General features: G+C 48.5%; 1 protein-coding gene across 1 annotated transcript; it reads right to left on the bottom strand.

Annotated features, from left to right (window-relative positions):
• Nucleotides 1-631: 631 nt before the first annotated feature.
• NUAK2 (NUAK family kinase 2) lies at nt 632-18,757 on the bottom strand. The gene is made up of 7 exons (XM_038379918.2): nt 18,232-18,757; nt 10,603-10,723; nt 8,282-8,433; nt 6,726-6,791; nt 4,727-4,846; nt 3,619-3,751; nt 632-3,491 (listed from the first exon to the last, which is right to left on the bottom strand). The coding sequence occupies exons 1-7, from the start codon at nt 18,445-18,447 to the stop codon at nt 2,359-2,361; spliced, it is 1,941 nt and encodes a 646-aa protein (XP_038235846.1). The 5' UTR covers nt 18,448-18,757; the 3' UTR covers nt 632-2,358.
• Between the last annotated feature and the right edge of the window lie 3,049 nt (nt 18,758-21,806).

The following is a 21,806-nucleotide window of genomic DNA, read 5'->3' as shown; positions in this document are numbered from 1 at the left end:
CCCAAACACTGCTGGAAAGATGCAGCCTGTTAAGTTTGTGACTGGGTCTGGGAGATGAGGGCTGGACAGGTGGCTGCTAGAGATCATCCCCCAGTACCACCAAGACCACGGTGCAGGGCCCTGACAGAGGACTTGTCTGAATGCTAGACTAGGAGACATGAGTCCAACCCTCTTGCAGCCACCAACCTCCATCCCAGCAGGGGCATGCAGAGCCAAGCGGAGCTGCTGGGTTCAGAGCAGAGCAAGAGAGCGTGTGCGTGATGCACTGTAGAGTCTAAGGCTCAAGGAGAGAGTTTTCCAAACAGGGAGAAGTGAGGCAACAGTCTTCTTCTGCCTCTCCCAGGCCAGCACATGTCCAAGCTGTCCCCATGGCCAATGTGACATTGCACCAAGCTGTACTTTCATAGGAAGCAACAGAGGGACCAGAAATGTGAAAGGAGACTCCACGGAGCCCGGGAATGGAGATGCCATCTCACGAGAGGTGGAAGGGCTTCTGCTCCAGAGCCGCTGGCAGGCAACTCCTGTTGAAGCAGCACCAACACCAGCTGGCAACTCCACACCAAATGCCTTTTAAACTTTGAGCTGTCCCACGGACCATGGGAAGATTAGAGCAGATGGACAAACGAGAGTGTTCAGGTCTACATTTTGCTTTTAATTTAATTTAATGAATTTCTCTGGACCACATTCTGGGAGTGGGGTAAGAAAAATGTACACATCTTGGGAAAGGGTAGGGAGCCAGAGAAGAGACATGGCAAGATAGTGCAAGGGGCTTTACAATTTGAAGAGTTACAAGACCACACATTTACAGACTGCTTTTCTCCTTTGACAGATGCTTGAGAAGCTTTGCATTGGAGCCAGGTTAACCTAGTGCCATTTTAATTTACATAACAATTCAATGTTAAGACAATAAATATTTTTCCCCTCCTGCAAGGGCCCCAGACAAGCAAAAATATACTTTTTTTAAAAAAAAAATTCAAACTTTTTTCCCCCCATTCATGTTGGCAGCAGGGAACACATGCCCATTTGTTTTTAATATCATGGTTTCTGGGGTGCCCAGATTCTAGGTCCACCTGGCTTTTTGCTGCCAGAGGCAGGCCTTGGCTGTAATTTTTAAAGAGGGGCTTTAAGTGAGTTTGGCACCTAACTCCCATTGAGCGGAATAGCTCCTCTAGCCAGAGGCCGTGTCTGTTAGCTAACCTTACAGTCTGTCAGAGGATGCTCTTCCAGGCCAGTGGATTTAAAGCAGTTGCAAGACAGGGTCCCAATGCAGAGAGCAGCGGGTTTTATTACTTGAACTTGACTATGGCCCAAGCAAGAAGCATCAGAACCCAAACAGCTGGAGGAGTTAAGGTTGGGGCTGTAGACCAGCCTGCAATACATGTTACACTGATGGTCACTGATGTGTCAAGCCACTTCTGCCTGAAGCATTGAGATGGGAAAACTGTCCCAACATTACAAGATTAACACAAAGGGTGCATTATTCCAGTTCCATCCCTTCCCTTTCCCTACTCTGGGAAGCCTGATGTTGGACCCCATACATGCCAGTAAATCCTAAGTGCCTATATTTCAGTGACTAACAAGCCAAATGCCATCTTCTCAGCCCAGTGGCTGTTCTCATGTCATTGCCCTGACAAGTCTTGATCCCTTTCCTGGCTGTATTTCTATCACCCCATCCTAGCCTCTTGTACAGTGGACAGCAGAGTGCAAAAATTAAATAAAATCTGAAGTCCTCCAGCGTTTTCATTCCTTTACTTGAGATGACCAAGTCTATTTGTTTTGAGAGGTAAGGGAGTCCAGGAGAGAGCTGCAAAAGTGGTCTGCAGGGTTCTGCTAGAGACTCTAGTTAACCCTTTCCTATACTACTCTGCAGCAAGAGTTACTCCAGTTTCTTAGGTGGTCATGAGACCAGTCTTGCTACTTCTCCAGTATTTGGTCCATCGAGAGTTCCCTGAAGATCAAGATGGGTACCCACTCTTGCATACATACCTCACCCCATTGCACTTGCCTTCACTCCCTCTATATCTACCTCCTTCTCATGCAACATATCTTGCTCCCTCTAAACATGCCTCTATCTGTCGTACCCTTTGTAAGCCACTTCAGCACTGTTAAAACCAGAACCTTCTTTCCAACCCTTCCCCTGCACATGCACCCCATGCCAGAAGAGTACAAGGATGCAAATAAATACTTCCAATGTCACAGCTGCATTTCCAGCCCTGCAAGGGGACAGCCAGGCTGGGGAAGGCTCTCCCCTCTCCCTCCTCCAAGGCAGTGCAATTGTTCTGGCACTGCTGTCCCCCACAGCTGTCCCATCTGCAGTGGTGTCAGTGGCATGCTCAAGAGCTTACAGGCTGGGGCTCCTCAGCTGAGCTTCATGCTGATGGCCATGGCCTGCTTGTAGACATCGGTGACGTTCTCACAGTCTGCCAGAGAGAAGCAACTGTCCCTGAGGGGGCTTTGGCAATGTGTCACAGTCCAGCGCCGGAGCCGGAGCCTGCGCCCTGGCTCCTCCTCCGTCTCCTCCAGCCAGAAGAGGTCGTCCACAGAGATGCAGCTGCGCATGCCCCCGCCCCCATCCGGCATCCTCTCAGGCAAGTCGAGCTGGTCGAAGGACTCTGTGGAAAGGATGCTGTCCTCACTCACAGCGCTGGACGGGTGGGCCCGGGAGGCCAGCGGGTGTTTGGGCAGGGCCACCTCGCTGAAGGAACCAAAGCCCTTGATGGGGTCGCTGTCTGATTCTGTGTTGGTGGAGGAATATTTCCCGTTGTGCTTCAGGATGCCCTTCCTCCTGGTAGGAAGGCCCACGGGGCTCTGGCCAGGGGAGGGACTATTAGCAAAGACGCTGGCATCCAAATCTGAGTCTAAAAGGTCCCTGGAGTCAGTATGCTCTGGGGAGGAGTAATACCCAGATTCTCGCTTTTGGGGCTTCTTCAGTATTCCCTTCTTGGGCACCACCAGGGCAGCAGCGCCAGCATCCGTAGTGCAGGCAAGCCCCCTGGAAGAGAGGCCAGGAATCAGGTCTGGTGTTTGCGCCACACGGTCGTCACTCGTGTCGCTGGCGGCCGCTGTGGGCAGAGGGGCGGGGGCTTGCATTTTCTGCTCGCAGGAGTTCCTTCTCTTCAAGATCCCCTTTGGCCTCTTCAGGATGGACTTGGAGGGGTTCTCCGTAGCCAGGGCCACCTCCTGCAGTGCCTGGGTGACGTCGTTCTCTTTCTTTGACTTCTTGAGTGAACGCTGCCTCTCCAGAGCAACGCCAGGGATGTGCTGCTTGAAGAAGCAGCGCACCTTGGAGCTGTTCTCGAAGAGGGGCCGCGAGGAACGCCGCAGCCACTCTGCCACTGTGGCCAGTGGGGACTCGGTCTCCCGCAGCAACTCCTGCTCCCCGATAGGCACCTTGTAGCCCCAGTTCACCCACCAGTGGCTGGCAATGTCCTCAATGGTGGCTCTGCGCTCCGGGTTCACCATTAGCATCCACCGGATCAGCCCACAGGCATCTAGAAGGCAGAACAAGAACCAATCAGAACCATAGGGTGTGACATGTCTGACGAAGACATGGGGAGGGAATGAGAGGAGAACCCCCCCCATCCCCACCACCCAGAGGCTGTGTAGGGTTCTGCTTACCAGATAGCTTAGTGGGCTCTCTGTATTCCCCACTAGTGATCTGCTGGACCAGGGTCTTGTAGTCGTGTCCATCAAAAGGCATCGTCCCATGGACCAAGATATAGAGGAGCACCCCAAGGGACCAGCTGTCAACCTGGGAGACAGATGGATCTTTGAGACGGGGCGGAATCCCGGCCAGGTGTGCTCCCCCTACCACCACCCCAGAGCTTAAGAGTTGGTGCCGACTGCCAGCATCTGAAGGTCCAAACCAGGGAGCCCCTTTAGCTGGCCAGATTGTGACCCAACTGCAGTCAGTGCTAGAGGAACTGAACGAGCCCATCAGTGACCTCACAGGCCACATCCTACGCATGGTCTCTACTAATGCCCTGTCACTTCATTTACTGCAGGCATGGGTGGAGAGTGAGGTGGCCCTGGCCTGGGCACCTCCCCCCCATGAGCTCATAGCCCCCTTCCCAGCCCCCAAGCACATGGTGTGCTGTGCCCCCCCAGCCCCTCCACAGGGCAGGCAGCAGCCCCAGTGCCTCCAGCCCCCCACCTCAAGTCCTGGTTGCAAGCTGACTGCAGCCACCCTAGCGCCAGCCCCCTTCCCTGAAGAGGAGTGGGCTACCTGGGCTGGGGCCAAGGGGAAGGGTGAGCAGGAGAGGGCAGAGCATGGGTGGGGCCATGCTGAGCTGTCTGGGGAAGGCATAGTGTCCCCAGCCTACGATACACACCACCCATGGCTGCGGGCAGCTACAGTGGCTCTCTGAGAGCTAACTACACGTGAACTCTTATAAAAATCGCTTTTATGCTGCTGTGTTTATGTATTTGCCTAGCATAAAGCGTCCGCTGGATCATATGGTCATTGATTGCCATTAATGAGGCCAGCAGATCTAGCACTTAAGTGAGCACTATCATGGGACAGATATTGGCCATCTGGCTCATGGGAAGTGACATTCCTGACTTCAAGCAGAGGGGCATGAGAAGGATCAGGTGTTTCCTGCACTTATTACTGGGATATTCCTCTGCTTCAATTACAGCAAGACAACTGCACTACTCCATGCTGGGGGGGGAGGGGAAGAGGGGGTGTGAAAGCTTCCCTCCACTCCAGGAGGGAAATGCAGCTTACCTCTGGTCCTTTATAGGGCCTCCCATTCACAATTTCGGGGGATGCATAGAGAGGGCTGCCACAGTAAGTCTGCAGGAATGTGTCTTGCTGGTAGACGTTAGATAGGCCAAAGTCTGCTATCTAGAGAGGGGGAGAGATTCATTTTTGTTATGGTTTGTGAAGCCAAGGTTAATGTTAGCAATTAGAAGGGAGAGAGATGTAGGAGTCCAACAGCGTTATTAAACTGGAGAGAAGACCCTACAAATAAAGACCAGAGTACCCTAGGTTGTGTCCACTGCAGCACCACTAGAATAGTCTTCCCTCCCCCTTGGTCACCAAGTGAGATGCTGCATCGAGTTGACCTTCCACTCCAGAAACTAGATCTGCTGCCCTGCCCTACCCAGCCTTCCCCAAAGCCATTCTTATTGGCAGGTCCTCCCCATCTACTCAGACCCTCCACTGCACAAAGGCTCCAACAGCACAGGGCAGAGTGAACCCACTGTTAGTACAAGGCCAGGAGGCCACTCAATGAGGCCCAGAGGAAAGAGGTCTTTGTCCTTGTATGAAATAGTTCTTGGACTTCTCTGAAGAAAAGTTTCATGTGGAAAAGCATTTCCAGTCTGTACTGAGGCTCTGGTATGTCTGACAGTTTCAAGAGGCAGTTCAGTGATTTTGTGCTCTGTTGGCATGCCCCATAGCAGCTAAATTGTATCATCAGCAAATGCCTATCATCTTTATCAACACTATGACCAATCAAGTGAACCAGAAGGTACAGTACATGCTTGCAGGTTTGCAATTGCAGAATTGCCTATTGTTAAGATAAACAGCCTACAGGGCTTTGTTTATTATTAACTGTACAAAGTCCCTGCTCTGTTTGTACCTCTCTCCCTTATTAGGAGAGAACATGGACTCCCTGGGTGGTTGTGCACCAGCAATGCTAGAATCATGCTACACAGAGCCAGAGGCCAGAAATAAGAAGTGTTGCTTAAAGACAGAGAAGCAGGTGAAGCACCTGGTAGAGGTCATCTGATAGGAAGGAGAAAGAGCTGATGCTTACAAGAAGCTCAAGCCTAGCCCAGAAAGCTGGATTTTAAGCTTCTAGCAAATAAGTTCAGAAGGAAGCAAGCTTACCAGAAATTCCCTTCCTTTAGTGGAAACTGGTATTTCCTCCTTTATAAGCTATGAAGTGGTTTCTCATTTGAGTGCCAAGCTGGCTAGGTGCGTCACTGTTTGGACTCTAGTTTCTGTATTGCTTGTTTACCAGCCATCAGATAAGCAATAATGATTTCAGTAGCTCAGAAAGTTTCTGGGAATCATCTGCCATTATCAAGCCCTACTGCTGCCCTTAGTCTAACCCTGGTTAAAAGGTCAGGCAGCAGTTGTACTGTCAGCACTGCAGGCCCTTTGAAAGGCAAGGACATGATACAGGCACTCTGCTGCTACGGAGTGATCCAAGCCTTGGAGTACTTTGGCAGGATCATAAAAGTTAGATCTCGTCTCCTGCCCACCTCAGGGATTTGCTAGTAGCCAATAATCCTCCATTGCTGACCAAACTGGCCAGCCACACTCCGCTTCAGAACATCCTCCTACACTGCATGGTCAGAGAAAGCAATGAGCAGTTTAGGGGATAGCTCCCATGGCTGCAGAAGTAGAAGGCTATTGTGGTGAGCCAACAGGTCTCAAATCTTATCTTAATGCAGCCTTACCAAGAACCAGGCATATGTGACTGATGCCACAAATGCTCAGAAATGGTCAGAGCCCTCCCCAAATGCATTGGAGGTTAGCAAACGGATGACCCAGAGGATGATTAAGAGAGACACTCTGCCTTCCCAGTGTCTAAATGGCCACGGGTCAAATATGGTACCACACAGTGCCCAATCCATTAAGGAATGAAGCCATGCTTGGTGCAAGATCCCTTGGTCTAGTTCATACATTTGCTGCTAAATCTCCTGAATTGCACCTTTTACACAGACTGCATTCACCTTTAAAAATGCAACTGGGGTTTGTCAGCCTCACTCACCTGAACATTGCCCTTTCCATCAAGCAGAATGTTTTCCAGCTTCAGGTCTCGATGAACAATGCCATTCTAGAGGGGGCAGAAGAGAAAGTGGAGTTGGTGTCTGGCCTGAGCAAGGGAGGGTTAATCACAGCAGGGAGGTTACTGCAGTTCACGGACACAACCTGTATTTGAGATATGCAGGCAGCAGGTGGACAGGTTGTGTTTATATCTGAGCTGGTGAAAAGCTCAAACAAGATAAGAATTCCTGGTAATGGAGAGGAGATGAAGCGTGTGTGTCTGTGTATTCAAATAAACTGCTTCCCATAATGGGTAACAAAAGGAAGGGCCTTGACTTCAAGTCAGCGGTGATTTTTTGCATTAGGCTGAACTATAGTTCTTCTGGGTGGCACCCCACTACTGGGCCAGGAACAAGTAGATAAAAGCCTGCCTGTGCTGGGCCTTTCAGCACTTCCATTTGCTTGGAAGTACCTCATCTAGACTAGCTGTACAGATATTTCCCATTGATTCCACCCATGTTCTGGTGCTTGGCTATGTACCTGTATAGTTTACTAGCAACTGCCAGGGTTGTCAGAATTATTGATCACTGACAACCCACATTGAAATAAATTGTTCCAGGACATCTCTGAAGAGGACCACAAACTGGGTGCAAAACTTGGAAAATCCTGGCATCTATATATTGCAGCGGATAAGCTGCCTAGCTCAAGCGGCCCGATTGTCCAGTAATCTGTTATTAAGCCAGTGTGAAATTTGTGCTGGAACGCGTTTGCCCATGGTTGTAAACAAGCAAGAACCTGCAACTCCAGGTCTTCTGGGTGTACGGAGGTACAAGCATTGGGATGGTTCAGACAAGATCTTTCACCCAGGTGTCCTTGATGCACAAATCACACTATGAAAAGTGAAACTTGAACCAGGCTATTTTAGCTTTTACTTTAAAACTTGTGTGAAAGCTCGGTGTTTTCCTTACCCTGGGGTTGGGCTGGAATTAATACACTGTGACTGACCTAGTTAGAAAGGCACTGCACTTTAGCATTAAGACATGCCAGTGCTAGGCACTCTTGTCTTCCCCAAGGGAAGCTTGCAATTCCCTTCCAAACCCAGGAGGTAGGTGCCAGCACAGGACTCGCCCTGCATGCTCCCTGTCTGGAGGGTGCAGAGAGTCAAGGATTAGATGAACAGGTCTTTTTTGGAGTGGGTGGGTGGGGGAAGAGATGTTGGGTTGGACTCAACTACAACACAATGTGAAGTGTGGGAGACTGAGCCTATCAGCCAGCCAGCCGATCTTCTTTATCAAGGTTGCACTGCTCCAGATAGGCAGTTTTATCTAGTTAAGAGGTACATTGGTCAAGCTCTTCAGTCTATGCTGCTGTATCATCATATCATCCTGAACCCCACCAGGCAGTGCTGGGGAGGTGCACAGGAGTAAGACTAACATTCATGGGTAAGGGTCTGGTTGGAGACCACGGCTGTTGCCAAGTATCACTTTTTGCATCGATTAGGTCATGGAGAGGCCCCATGCCCTCCTGCCACCCAGACTCAGGACAGCAATGCTCACTTACCTTGTGACAATAGTAGACCGCAGACACGACCTGCCTGAAGAAGTATCGTGCCTCTTGCTCAGTCAGCCGCTGTCGCTCGTTGATGTAGTCATACAGGTCTCCCTTGCTGGCATACTCCATCACAATGACGATCTTGTTATTGTTTTCAAACACTAGATGGGACAAAGGGGGCGAGGGGTCAGGAGATGCCACAGAGCATTCAAGTATGCTCAGGAGTTAGGGTTCCTTCAAACAAGTTCCTTCAAACCATTTCTGCAGTCTCTGATTTGAGCCAAAAAGGTAACATCTAGACTCCATTGCTTTAGCGCAAGTGCCCATTCGATTACTGGGGGTACAACCAGACTGTTGCTCAGCAGGTTGGGGATGTAGATGACATCCTAGGTAGCTGCTATATTGATCTACTCCCACAGACCACGTGAGAAAGGATTCCAAGCTGACAAAGATGGCATGTGGTTCTTAATAGCCCTGATGACAAGGAAAACTGCAATGGTTCCAGTTTGGGTGTAGACCACTACACTCTCAGAATCCATTCTACCAAGCCAGGTTTAGCCAAGAAATGCAAGATTTTCCTCTGCTAATTTTCAGAAGTGATATTTTGGGATTCTGAGAATGGAGGCCAGGATCAGGATGACTCAGTCAATACAAACATTCAGCATAATGTATGCCACCAGTCTTGCTGTGTTTAGAGGAGAAACCTTGAGATACTGCACACAATTTCTGAAAGGGTGTGATACAGACATTACCATGTAGCTTAACAGCAGGCATGAGAAAACTATAAAAATTCCACAGAGCCAGCTGACAGAGATTAAATATAAGTTCCAAAGAATCAAGGAAGTAGGAGGTGTTCAAATGATACTAGACCAGTCTGATTGGAGACTTGCTCCGGGTGGGTTTGACTGCAACTAGAATTTGAGAACAAATTTTCACCCAAGTTCAGCACTTGTTAAGAATGGTGTCTGGAGACCACAAACACTGGAGATCAAAGTCCTCTGTCCATAAAACAGCATGGGCAGCAGCACAAACATCCACACCACCCTGCCAGTGGCCAGCTAGGACTTGGAGGGGGAAAGGAGAACTCTAGTAGAGAGGGTAGCTCAGTATTCATACTAGGATAACTACTGCAGTGCTTTGCAATGCTGGCCCTGGGCCATTGAGAACTGGAGTTGGTGGTACATTTCACATAGATCACTCAACAGCTACCCGAGCTGGAATTCAAATGCAGGACCTAGAAAGGAAAGATCCTCTGGGCTATCCAGTCCATGCTTTTGCTGAAAGCAGCATTTCAGGTCTCTGGCTTTCTGACTACATTCAGTTGTGGGGCAGGCAGACTAAAAAGGCTTCTGAAGCTCTCCAGCCTTTGTTCTCTGCATGGTTCAGAATGGAGGGGAGGGGGAAGAGGCTATTTTTAGAGCAGATATTCCCCTCCTACCACCTGATTGCCTCATTTTGTACACAAAACAAGAATGAAATCCAAGAGCTGATCAGCAGAAGCCTGAAAGCCTAACTGCACTCTATTCTGGCAGCTGCTGAGTCACCCATACATGCCCCAGGCATAAGCAATAAGTGAGTAGCTTCTGCCTGCTTGTTTTGTAATATTTTCCTATTTTTAGAGGGGAAGTGGAGAGTCTTGGGTGTCCCTAACAAGAATAATCCACAGGGAAAGTGGCTTGCTTAAATTTTAGCTTTGCCTCGTTTCCCCCCCGCACTGAAGGAATTCTATAATCTAATGCCTGGTTACCAGTAATCTTTAAAGCACCTCCCAACTCCCCACCCCAGCTAGCTTTCACAGGCAATTTAAGTCTGCATCAGAGACAGCCAAGTTACATCACACTGAGGGATGCTGCAACATGATGCAGTTAGCAACTGGATACAGGATCTTGCATCCATATAGGATATTGTATTGGGTAGATGAATTCCAGGGAGTAGTATTTAGGGCTGCAGCTATGCTCATCCCAGAGTCTCTCTCCCAAGTTTTCAGGTTGCTCAGAGCAGCTCAGTGACAGAAGCCAGTTTCATGGTGCAGAGGGGTTTGTTGCATGTTAAGGTCCAGGGAAGATCTTTTCAATAAATATTGCACTTGGCAGGATGCAGACACAGCAAAAGTAAGTCTGACCACATGCTGTTAGCCAGCTCTGCAGATTCCCTAGGAACGTGTCAGCTGCACTACGTGCAGCAAGCGGTGAAAGGCTAGTTGGCAGTGAGATACAAAGCATAAATTAGATGCTTAAAGGAAGATTACTTCCTTGCACAGACCAGCTTAAGTTATGGATTGAGCGAAAGCCTAAATTGTCCCCCCATCTATCCACATTAGCCAAGCCTACCTTCATGGATACCAATGATGTGGGGGTGGTTGAGGGACGACATTATCTCAATCTCTCTCCGGATGTGGACAAGATCCTGCTCATCCTTAATTTTGTCTTTCCGGATTGACTTGATTGCAACCTGTAAATGAGAACAGAAATAAAGGAAGGATTAACGCTGGAGCCTACGGGGTTCCTTCAGAGTTTCCTCACTGAAATGAGAGATAGGAGACTCACCAGTTACTGAGTGCGTGGGATTGGAGTAACCAGACTAGTACAATGGCAGATGAAACCTCAGTTCATGTACTTATTTGCATGGGAGGTAGCCTCTAGAGATAGGAGTTGGAAGCTTATTGTTCTAGGCATTGTACTTAGAACATGAGAGCCCCTGCCCTGAAAAGCTTGCTGTCTAAATAGACAAAGGAAGTGATGTCCCCATTTTAGAGATGGGGAATGGAAGCAGAGATTTGGGTGACTTGCCTAGGGTCACACAAGGAGTCTGTGGCAGAGCAGGGAATTGAACCCAAGAGTCCTCACCCAGGGCTTTAACGGGACCGTCCCTCACATTTTTGTGACTCGGCCTTACTGAGGAGGTAGTTTAATAGTTTAGGCTCTGTCTTGGCTAGTTCTTTTGTTGCGTGCTCGTTACAAATGGTCACCTTCCTTTGAATCTCATGCCTCACAGCTCCAGGTGAGTGATTGGGGTTAGTGCTCCCCTTCATACAATCCAGTCAGAACTGCTCCAGATTTCTAGTTCACTGCAGAATGATTTGGGGAAAGGCCCTTGTCTCCCTGAAAAGCTGTTCCTTTCTCTACTTCCCACTAGCCATAAAGACAAGCACGCTGCTAGTTCTGCCACCCCAACCAGAAACCATGAACCCCACTTTCCTGCAAGGTAGCAAGGGGCCAATCCGTTAGTTACATTACATGAACAGCGTCCGACCCCATTGCTGCCCGGTACATTACAGCCAGTGAATGGAATGTCACCTATACACATGACTTGAAGATAAACAACATCTTGGTTTGGTGCAGATGGAAAACAGGTTTCTTGTTTGTTTCAGAGGAACAGATTACTTGGATTTGATGAGAGAAAGTTTGGCACTCAAGGAGCCATCAGCAAGTTCCTGCTAATGTTCCCCACATGACAGAGGCACAAGCAGTAAACATGGGACTTCCCTGAAATGGGACCAGTTGGCTGGCATGCTGAAAATACAAACTGCCAGCAGCAGCCAGCGTTCGCTCAGATTTCTTCATTATGAATGCTCCTCTACAAGAGAAGAGAAAGAGGGAGGAGAAAGAAAAGTAAGTGCTGGAGAATGGATGCCTCTTAATCCTCTTTCAAAGGGACTGGAGAGAAACAATATACTCCTTGGGTTGAATTTACAACTGAATCCGGCAGAACCTCTTTTCTTCTCTCAGACAAGAATGCGGAACAGCGTTAATCCTGTAAAAGGATCCTAGATGATACAAAGTGCCAGGTCTCCCAGCAACCAAAGAAAAGGGGGCGGGGGGGAGCTTTGCCTTGCACCCCAGGGTCAGTGCAGGGCTAGAGTTCTCTTTAATGAAAAAAGGGAATCTTCCCACAGGTGATCTGCTGGCATTATTGAACGCCAGATGCTCAACCTGATGCCTCCCTGGCATTCTTCCTCCACCCCAGCCTGCCAGAGTAGCACCACACTGCCTAGACTCTCCCCAAGTCAGGTTTGATGTGGCTCCTTGCCTTGAACATGCTGCAGATTGGGAGGTTACAGTAACTAGGCGCACGCATTCCAGCTAGCTGCTCCTCATGCACACTGGGGTCACAAGAGGTACCACACACTTTGCATCGCTGCTATTCCTGTTATGTCACCACCTCTTTCGCCTGCAAAGCGTGTCCTGGTGCTGTCAGAGAGACATCTCCCAAAATAAACTGACAGTTGAGCTAAGCCAGTCACATCACAAATAACAAATCGTTGGCTGCTAGAGGACCAAGCTTTAGATTGCCACGTCAGTCCCTTTGTGCAAAGGATCATTTGGGCAGATGTATAGGAGAGGTCTGATTCTCCCACATGCTGAAGCATCTCCCTGCTCTACATTGGGTCCCACTTACCTAGTCAAGCACTGGCACATGGGGTCAGCAGCAGGTCAGAGATTGACACTTGACTTCCATATGCAAGAGGAGAAAGTTGCGCTGGTCCAATCAGAGAGTTTAAACCCAAGCGTTACGAAGGGCCATAAACTCCAGCCAGGGAGGATGTGAAAACCCAAGTCCAAGACTTGTTATCCAACAATACAGAAGGCATGTACTCAAGAGTGACATGAGTGTTGGACACTCATTCAGTGGCCTCTCTGCTCCGTTCATGGGTTAAAGATTAACCCTTTCTGTCTCACTCCATTATCTGGGGTGTGCACAAATGCTTGAAAGCCCTTTCTGTAACAAGCTAGGCTGCCTGCTCCCCCAAGTCCCTACTGTGAGTCACTTGCTGGCCATTCACCTCCCCAGAGCCATGTGGCTGGAATGCCTGGCATCTAGCCTGGCTTGATGATCTTTAGGACACAGAGCCACCTGCTGCATCAGCAGTTTTTGAAGACTGAAGACCCGCTGACTGAAGAGCGATTGCATTGCACACATCTTTGGTCTCAAAGCAAGAGCCCATTATTGCCTAGCCGACAGATGCTGAATGGCTCCAACCAAACCTCTGAAAATGGCGGCATCTTCAGGCTTATGATGCAGTTGGGCATACAAACTTGTGTATGTCCCATCCTCATTAAGGAAACCAATATTCCTGCAGCATCAAGTGGCATTAGCCCATCAAGCTTACAGTAAACAGCTAACAGCAATTCTCTTTCCCACCCCTACCCTGCTCACTTTCCAGCTTTGAAAGACTCTGGTTTGGATAGATTAGTACTATAGTTTCCAGCTCAGCACCTTAAGAGTTCTTCCCAGCAAGAAGAAGCAATGGTCCATGCTACAATCTCGTGCAATAAAAATGTAGCTGCCTATTATTGTACAAGGCTGTTTGTCTAGTAGTCAAGCTCCAGCATTAGCTTTCAAGACTAGCTTATTGCTAGCTTGAAGTCATGCTACTCAGATTCCCTTACTCCTGCCCCATCATAGGTATAGCATGGGCAACACCAGTGCCAACTCCCAGCTTTGAGTTGGCAGTAAAGTAGCTCACTCTTCATAGTCTGCTCATGCCCCACTCTGGTGGGGCTGTTAAGAAGGTAGACACCTGTGCCACTGGGGGCTGACCATGAACACTAGACAGCCAGCTCTATCCACCTCAAGCTTCAGGCCATCTAAATAACAGAGCATGCATGTCTAGAACATCCTGTGGGGCACACAAGAGCCTTGAAGTCTGTTGTGCACTTTGCATTACCAGGCACTCTGCTGATCCTTGCCACTTGCTGATTTGAAAGCAAGTTCTGAATCAGGAGGGTTTAAATTATGCTGGGGGCCGAGGCAGGGGGGACGGGCAGAAAGAGCAGAGTATTTCAAGGAGGTGACAAACAGTGCATTACTAAGCCACAAGCCCATCAGGTGCTTTTAAAGCTTCTTCCAGGTTGTGCACACAATATCATTCCTGGTGAATTATAGATTCCATCCCATTATAGAGAAGTCCAGTGTTGTCTTGTTACTAAACATCAAAAGGGAGGTTTTTGCTATTTTTAAATTGTTCCAGGTGCCCCTTTCCCCCCTCCACATAGCCCCGGCCCAGGAGTATCTGTCAGACATTGCAGGCAAGTACTATAGAAACTCAAGCCTCTTGTTTGGCTTGGCTGAAACCCAAGCACTAAAAGCGAGTCTCTCCCCCAGCCTATGGGCAGGTGCTGCAGAACAAACAGGTGCAGAAGGCAGGCTGGCTACTCAGCCCCTGAGCTGCATTTCCATTGGGAGTTTCATTTCAAAACAAGGGCGAGAGCCAACCACGCTCTCAGCATCCCATTTACTTCAGAAGGGAAGCTTCCAAGTGGTCAGGAAGGACCCACACAGCGAAAAATGTTTTAACCTGTTCTTGCATCTTAACAGCAGAGCATGAGAACCCTGCAACCGAAGAAACATTTATAGCAGAAAATTAACGTTTCACACAAAAATGTCACCATTTCCATGCAGTCTGCAAACTTCAACGGAAATCCACACACCCGACAGCTTCACGATTAAACAAGACGGCAAGTTCTGCTTTGATTGGTCTGAGTCTAGGTAGGAGGACTAGAGATAGGAGAAACAACAGGCTAGCCAATTAGGGAGGGTGACTGTGTTTAGAGGAAGCTTCTGCCTAGCCAGATGAGAGAGTGCTGAAATACCATGGGTACCGTGACTCTTGCTAACAGGGTTAGCATCGCTCACAGTCCTTGAAAAGACTAACCAAATGAAGTTATTTGCTCTTACGCCTTATTTAGGAAGCGGAAGCCACTAAAAATGAACAAATATTAACCAACTTTACTGCCAAGTGGAGTTAGGAAGAGAACACAAGAGGGTTTTGTGATGCAGGCACTTGCTTCTAGGTGAACAGTTCCACATATGAACTGGCCAAATCACTTACACCTAGGGATTGTTTGATGGCCTGCGTATGCTATTTCTATAACGGTAGCACTAGGAGGCCAGGACCTCATTATCCTAGGCACTGTACAAACATGAACTCCTGCCCCAAAGAGCTTAATTCCAAGTCTTAGATTAGACGAGCCCAATGACATCTGATTTTGGGTACTCAGAGAAATCCAATGGTAAGTGGGCTACGAAGGCTGAACCAACCCTTCTTCTCCAGCTCCCAACCAAAGGGATCCTTCCAGGTCAAGATGTGGGAGACTGCACTGTCACAGTCCTGGTTATGCAGCAGATTAGGAGACTCCAGAGTCATCGGATAGGCCATTTCTTTTGCCAGCATTACATCTACTTAAGTCAGCCAAGAACTACTTCATGTTACTTAAGGAAAGGAAAACTGTACATTTAGAAATCTACCAAGTCAGAGCACAATCTTTTTTCTTTACATGCCATTCTGGCACATTAGTAATTGAATCTCACACCCACCCACTCCTTCTCCTCAGGACTTGAACACTGATGCTTTGCCAGGCCAGTTGAGTTACTGAAGTTGTGTCTTGACGTTTACCTGCATAAGAGGGGATCATGTGGGTTTTCATGTACGAATCTGACTTCCATGGATCACCTCTCGCACCTTAGTGACTCAAAGCAAGGAGAAAGTGTCTAAGTTTGCCTTTTAGACTTTTGCAGAGGCTCCTTGGGAGGGGGTTAGGTCCACTCAGTATTTGTAGCTGATCCATTTTGTGTCAGTATTTCCCTCCCCAAAAAAACCTTTCAAGATAGAATGTTGGCCTCCAACCAAAGGGACATTTACAATACATTCTCCCATTTTAGACAGATTGCATAGTTAGTCTGTATTGCTTCACCATCACCACGTCCAATGTATGTGTTTTCACACACAGTTTTTGGAAAGGTTTAAAACTTAAAAACCTGTAGTTGGCTTAAGAGAGGCAGAAACACCATAAAGTTGAACTAATTCTTTCAGTGAAAGCAGACACTCTTGGAGTCAGGGGTGAGGAGACAATTTAGAGGTGTAGAGTTGCTTGCATGCTGCACTAGAATCATAGAATATGAGGGTTGGAAGGGACCTCAGGAGATCATCTAGTCCAACCCCCTGCTCAAAGCAGGACCAATCCCCAATTTTTGCCCCAAACCCCTAAATGACCCCCTCAAAGATTGAACTCACAACCCTGGGTTTAACAAGCCAATGCTCAAACCACTGAGCTATCCCTACCCCCACTACTTAGACTTTATATGTTTCATAGTAACCAAAACTTGGGGGGGGGGGGGAAGAGACTCGAGTGTGATGTTTGTTCTCCACTACTCGATATGTATTACTACAAGATATGTACAAACCCCTTTTAGGAGCAAATCTGACTTTTATGGTCAAGTGTGCAACAGGAAGCTGTGACTGCCTCTACCCCCCCCTCCAATGAGGGACTCAATAGTGCTCCAAGAGGTAGTAACATAATGCAACTGCAGGACCAAGTTCTCTGAACAACAGATCTTGCCAAATCTACACACATTACACCTCTCAGAAAGGGTTTATAGAGAGATGCATGTCATCTGTTGGCAAGCCTAAACATTTACATGCCTGTGATGAGCACCAACCAGTTTTACTGCATGCAGTATCAAAAGCTTTAGTGTAAAGCCAGAATCTGCCCCTTCCACCTCCTGCACAGTTCCAATAACTTCAGGCAAGTTACTCCTACTTTATACCAGGGTAGGCAAGATCAGAATCAGGCAGGCCCTTCTGAGAAGGGAGAGAGCTTGGAATCCCTGTTGATTGGACAATAGGCTCCCTGAAACCAAGCCAAAGAGAGGTGGACTTTTTGCATTTCAAATTAGCACAGACCATGAAGGCAGACTAGTGCCAGGCAATTCACGTCTGATCAATTATAGCAACTACAGTAAATACAGCAGCAGACTACTGGCTGGCTTGTCCTTCCCTTTCAAGAGGAAATAAATGCCCTGGCAGAAGCATTCTTTATTGCACAATACAGCCTCCTACTTCACAAACAACAACAACAAGGTGCTGTCATTTTATAATCCCATCACACAGAGAGGGCCCTGAGCCTAGGAACATTTAAAGGTATTTTCTGTGACCATCTCACCTACTCCACCTTTTGAGCCACTTAGAAAACATCTTGTCGTTTATACCCATACCAGTATAGTTTACACCAGGAAGCAGAGCCTAATCGTTTTACCCTCCTGCATCAAGGAGAATTACTCACCCTGGGCAAGTAGATTTTGCAAGGCTGCTCTACCAGGTCTTGTCTAGACAAGTGGTAGAGCCAGCAACCTCATTTAATTTGTTCCAAATAAGATTAACTTTTCAGTTCCTTTTTGCCTTACTTTTAGTACCACCACCACCTCCTCCATGATCTAAGGTTTCCTTACAGCAACGCTCCCCCCTCACCCCCACCCCTTGAATTACACTCTGGTAAATAGTCACGTACTATGCACCCCGCAACCGGTTATTCCCCCACTTCCATTAACAGCGTAGCCTTGAACCTGAAGAGCCGCAGGCAGTTGGCTCAGCCCACGCCTGGCTCTGCCCTGCGCACACCCCGCGCAGCTCAGCATCGCGCACCAACGCGCAAACGGGACAGGACCAAAATCGGGGGCTTACTGCAGCCGCAGGCGCAAGGGGAGCAGCAACTGCATCCCGGAGCGAGCGGCGCGCTAAAGGCGAGCAGCGCCGGTGCCCCGTGTAAACGCATCAAGCTAGAGCGAGAGCGAGCGCGCGCGCGCACACACACACACAGGGTGACCAGATGTCCCGATTTGATAGGGACAGTCCCGATTTTGGGGCCTTTTTCTTATATAGGCTCCTATTACCCTCCACCCCCGTCCTGGTTTTTCACACTTGCTGTCTGGTCAGCCTAGGAGAGCGTTAAACCAAACAGGCGCAAGAGGAGCCCCCGAGGGCTGGAGGGAAAGGCCGCTCTCCGCGCAAGGGGCAGCGGGCCGGCTAGGGACCCCGGGGACGGCACCGTCCCTTCGGAGCAGCCCTGGGATGGGGGCGGGGGGTCTCCCCTGCGGGGCAGCGGCGGGAAGCGGGGCTGGGCTGCAGGGGGCAAGCAGAGGTGCCCGCGGCAGGCCAGGGCGCGGCGCCCGGGGCCACTCACCAGCTTGCCGGAGCGCTCCCTCGCCTTCTTCACCTTGCCGTAGGTGCCTTTGCCCAGCGTCTCCAGGAACTCGTAGCGGTGCCGCAGGTTGTGCTTGTGGTGGTGCCGCTTCACCGCCTGCTTCTTCATCAGCGGCTTGGGGGACTGGATCCGCCCCTCGGCCAGCGAGGGGGCCAGCAGCGCCTCGGCCGGGGCCGGGGCCGGGGCCAGAGCCATGGCTGGGGCGGAGCGGGGCGCGCCGGGGCGCAGCGCGGCGATCTCCAGCCCAGGTGAGGGCGCAAGGCAGCGAGCCTGTGCCGGCCGCCGCGCCACGGGGCCAATAAATGCTACAAACCTGTCCGGTCCGGGCCCGCCTCCCGCCTCCTAGTGGCCGCCCCGGGACACGTGACCGGCCCCGAAGGGCTTTTTGCGAAAGGTGTCAATGGTGAGCTACGAAGAGGGACAGAGATGGGCTGGCACTGGCAGAAAGAGACAGGCCCTGGTGGAGACCGCGGTGCTGGGACTAGGGGTGCTGCTGCGCCCCCCCTGACTTGCGGTAGTAATAACAAACACCACCCCGGTTTCCCATCACCATCAGCACCCCCACGGTAAAAATTATTCCAGCACCGCTGGGAGGAGAGGCAGAAAGACAGACAGGTACTGGAGAAGAGACAGACACAGAAATATAGACAAGCAGATGGAGAGACAGACGTGCAGAAAGGTACTGGAGGGGAGACAGAAATGGAGAGGCAGACTTACGCTGAACACTGAGGGGAGACTGGTAGAGGCACTCATGGCTTGTCTACAGGCAGAGTTGTGCTGGTTTAAATCAAGGCGTGATGTTCAGGGGATGCAAAAGACTGTGTGGACATGCTCATTTCAGTTTGAAACAGGCTTGTATCGATTTTAAGTCTATTTTAATAGGAACCACGTTTAAGGTAAACTGAAGTGAACCCCTCTAAAACCAAAAGCAGCTCATCCACACAGGGGGTTGCACGAATTTAACTGTAAACTAGTTTAACTAAATAGGTGCAAATTTCTGCGTAGACAAGGCCACAGAAATACAGACACACACACACACACAGAGTTACACACAAATATCCCAAAAGACACAGGCACAATGGGATACACAGCTATATGGAGAGATGTGCATGCAACCATAGACAGAGATGTACCCACAGAGGCCCAGTGTGTGTCAGAAACAGACGCATGCACAGTGGATCTGGGTTTCTCTCTTTTAAAAAGGAGACAGAACAAATAGTTATTGAAGAAAAATACCTCCTGCATGAGCACTCTATGTGCATTGATGTAATAATTGTATTTATGGTGTGAAACATTGCTTTGCTTTAATAGAATCATAGGCTCTGTGGATTGAATAAATGCTGCTTATGTATGCTTACTCTGGAGGTGGGTGGGGAAAGGCGTGCTGTACATTTACATCAAACTCTCATTTGCAAAACTGTTACGTGCCGTTCTATTTCATTGTGCTCTACCCTGCCCTTCACCGCAGTCTATTTGCCCCTATGGTAATTCTTTGCTTTCAAATATCAAAAGAATGTCTGTATTTCAAAAGCAGACAAAACAAAAGCTTTCGCCTGGCTTTGGCATGCGTGTGGACATCATCGTATTGATTGGGGGGAAAAAAGAGAGATAACTACAGCATTACTCATCCATACAATCAGACCTGGATTTCCCCAGAACTTCAAAAGGCTAAGGGCAGCATGACAAGATGAAATATAACAGGGTCTTATGTGAATGCACACAAGGAAAGATGAAACCTGGAGCTAAAGCTTGATTCAAAGACTGTTCATTTCAATGGATCAGGCCCTTATAGAATCACAGACTAAGTGTAGTAACTCAGGCCCAGGTCCTCAAAGGCATTGAGGTGCTTGGGAGTGACACACCTACATATCTTTGCAGATCTAGACCTCAGGTATGTTTCTTAGTTTTGTGCTTGTTGCAAAGTGCTTGGATATTCCTGGAAGAAGGGCTCTGTATTAGCGCATCATATGATCAAGATAATTTTTGATTGGACTCCCGCTGACTTCCATGAGCTTTGGATCAGGTACCTAGATGCTAGAAATAGAGGACCTGGCCCTGCTAAATGGCAAACACCCTCATTTTCTATTGGTATTAGGGTAAGTGGAACTTTCAATTCTTCAACAGACATTAAGGGACTCTTGGAAGATCATGCCCACAAGAACAATGAAAAGTCTGAGCCTGCATTCCTTGTACACTCAAAAACCTCCCCCTGAAGTCAATGGTACTTTGAGATTTACAAGGAATGCAGGGGTAGACCTGTAACGTGAAATTGAAATTACCCCACTGGCAAAATCATCTATATCTATCTATCAATCTATCATTCAGATTTTATGTTATTATCAGGGGTGACACCCAGGAGTTCAGCTACGCCTTTTGAGAGGTTTCTTTTGTGCCAATAAGTTACTTTATTGCAGCAGCATTGCTATAATAAATTATTTACTGTACAATAACAGCAGCTGCACTTCAGTCTTAAACCAGCCAGCAGGTCACATAGGCAAGATAAATAAGGTGTAGATGAGATTAAATAAACAGCTGTAATTTCGGTGGCAAAATAAACATATAAGATCTTGCTAAAGGCAACTCTGAGATACTGCTGAATAGTTGAAAGGGGAGAAAACAGACCTCTCATTGCAGTAAAAATAAGCAAAGCAATTTCATTTTCTTGAGCTCAAATCCCCTATGTTTTAGACCATTCTGGGTCTGATTCTTTTACCATAGGTGCTAGAAATAGGGGTGCTGGGGCTGCTGCAGCACCCCCTGACGTGAAGTAGTTTCCATTCTATACAGTGTTTACAGTTTGGTTCAATGGGTCTCAGCTCCCCCGCCCTACAAAAATTGTCTTTCATGGGTGTAAATCCATTGCCACCAGTGGGTTTACTCCTGATTTAGACCCCAGTCCAGGAAAGCACATAAGCACATACCTAAAATTAAACACCTGCTTAAGTCTCCCATTGATTTATAGAGATACTTTACTGCATTAGGGGCCTTTGACTGGGGTGAGAGCTGCATTATTTTCTGTAGTTGTGTGTTGTAACTGGTGTGACAGGGTTGCATTGGGTATGATCTGGTACGAACCAAACCCAGTGTAAGGATCCTTCATTGTAATCATTAGGATCACTAAAAGAAAAGGCGTACTTGTGGCACCTTAGAGACTAACAAATTTATTTGAGCATAAGTTTTCGTGAGTTACAGCTCACTTCATCGGATGCGTCAATGAAATGAGCTGTAGCTCACAAAAGCTTACGCTCAAATATATTTGTTAGTCTCTAAGTTGCCACAAGTACTCCTTTTCTTTTTGCGAATACAGACGAACACGGCTGCTACTCTGAAACCTGTCATTAGGATCACTGTAGCTTTAAAATTTCCCCCCTGTTGCAACATCCTAGTGTACATAGGCCTCCCATGGCTGCGGCTGTTTTTAACACTATGGGCTGAATTCTCTGCAGGCATAACGCCATTAAAGTCAACAGGGAAGCTGGCATGGAATTTGGCTCTGTATCAATTAAACCTGCTCAGAGCTAGTCTAATCAGGGATGCAACCCCATGCACTGACT

This window comes from Dermochelys coriacea, chromosome 21 (genome assembly GCF_009764565.3).
Source record: "Dermochelys coriacea isolate rDerCor1 chromosome 21, rDerCor1.pri.v4, whole genome shotgun sequence".
NCBI lineage: Eukaryota > Metazoa > Chordata > Testudines > Dermochelyidae > Dermochelys > Dermochelys coriacea.
This window is presented reverse-complemented; position numbering and strand designations above follow the sequence as displayed.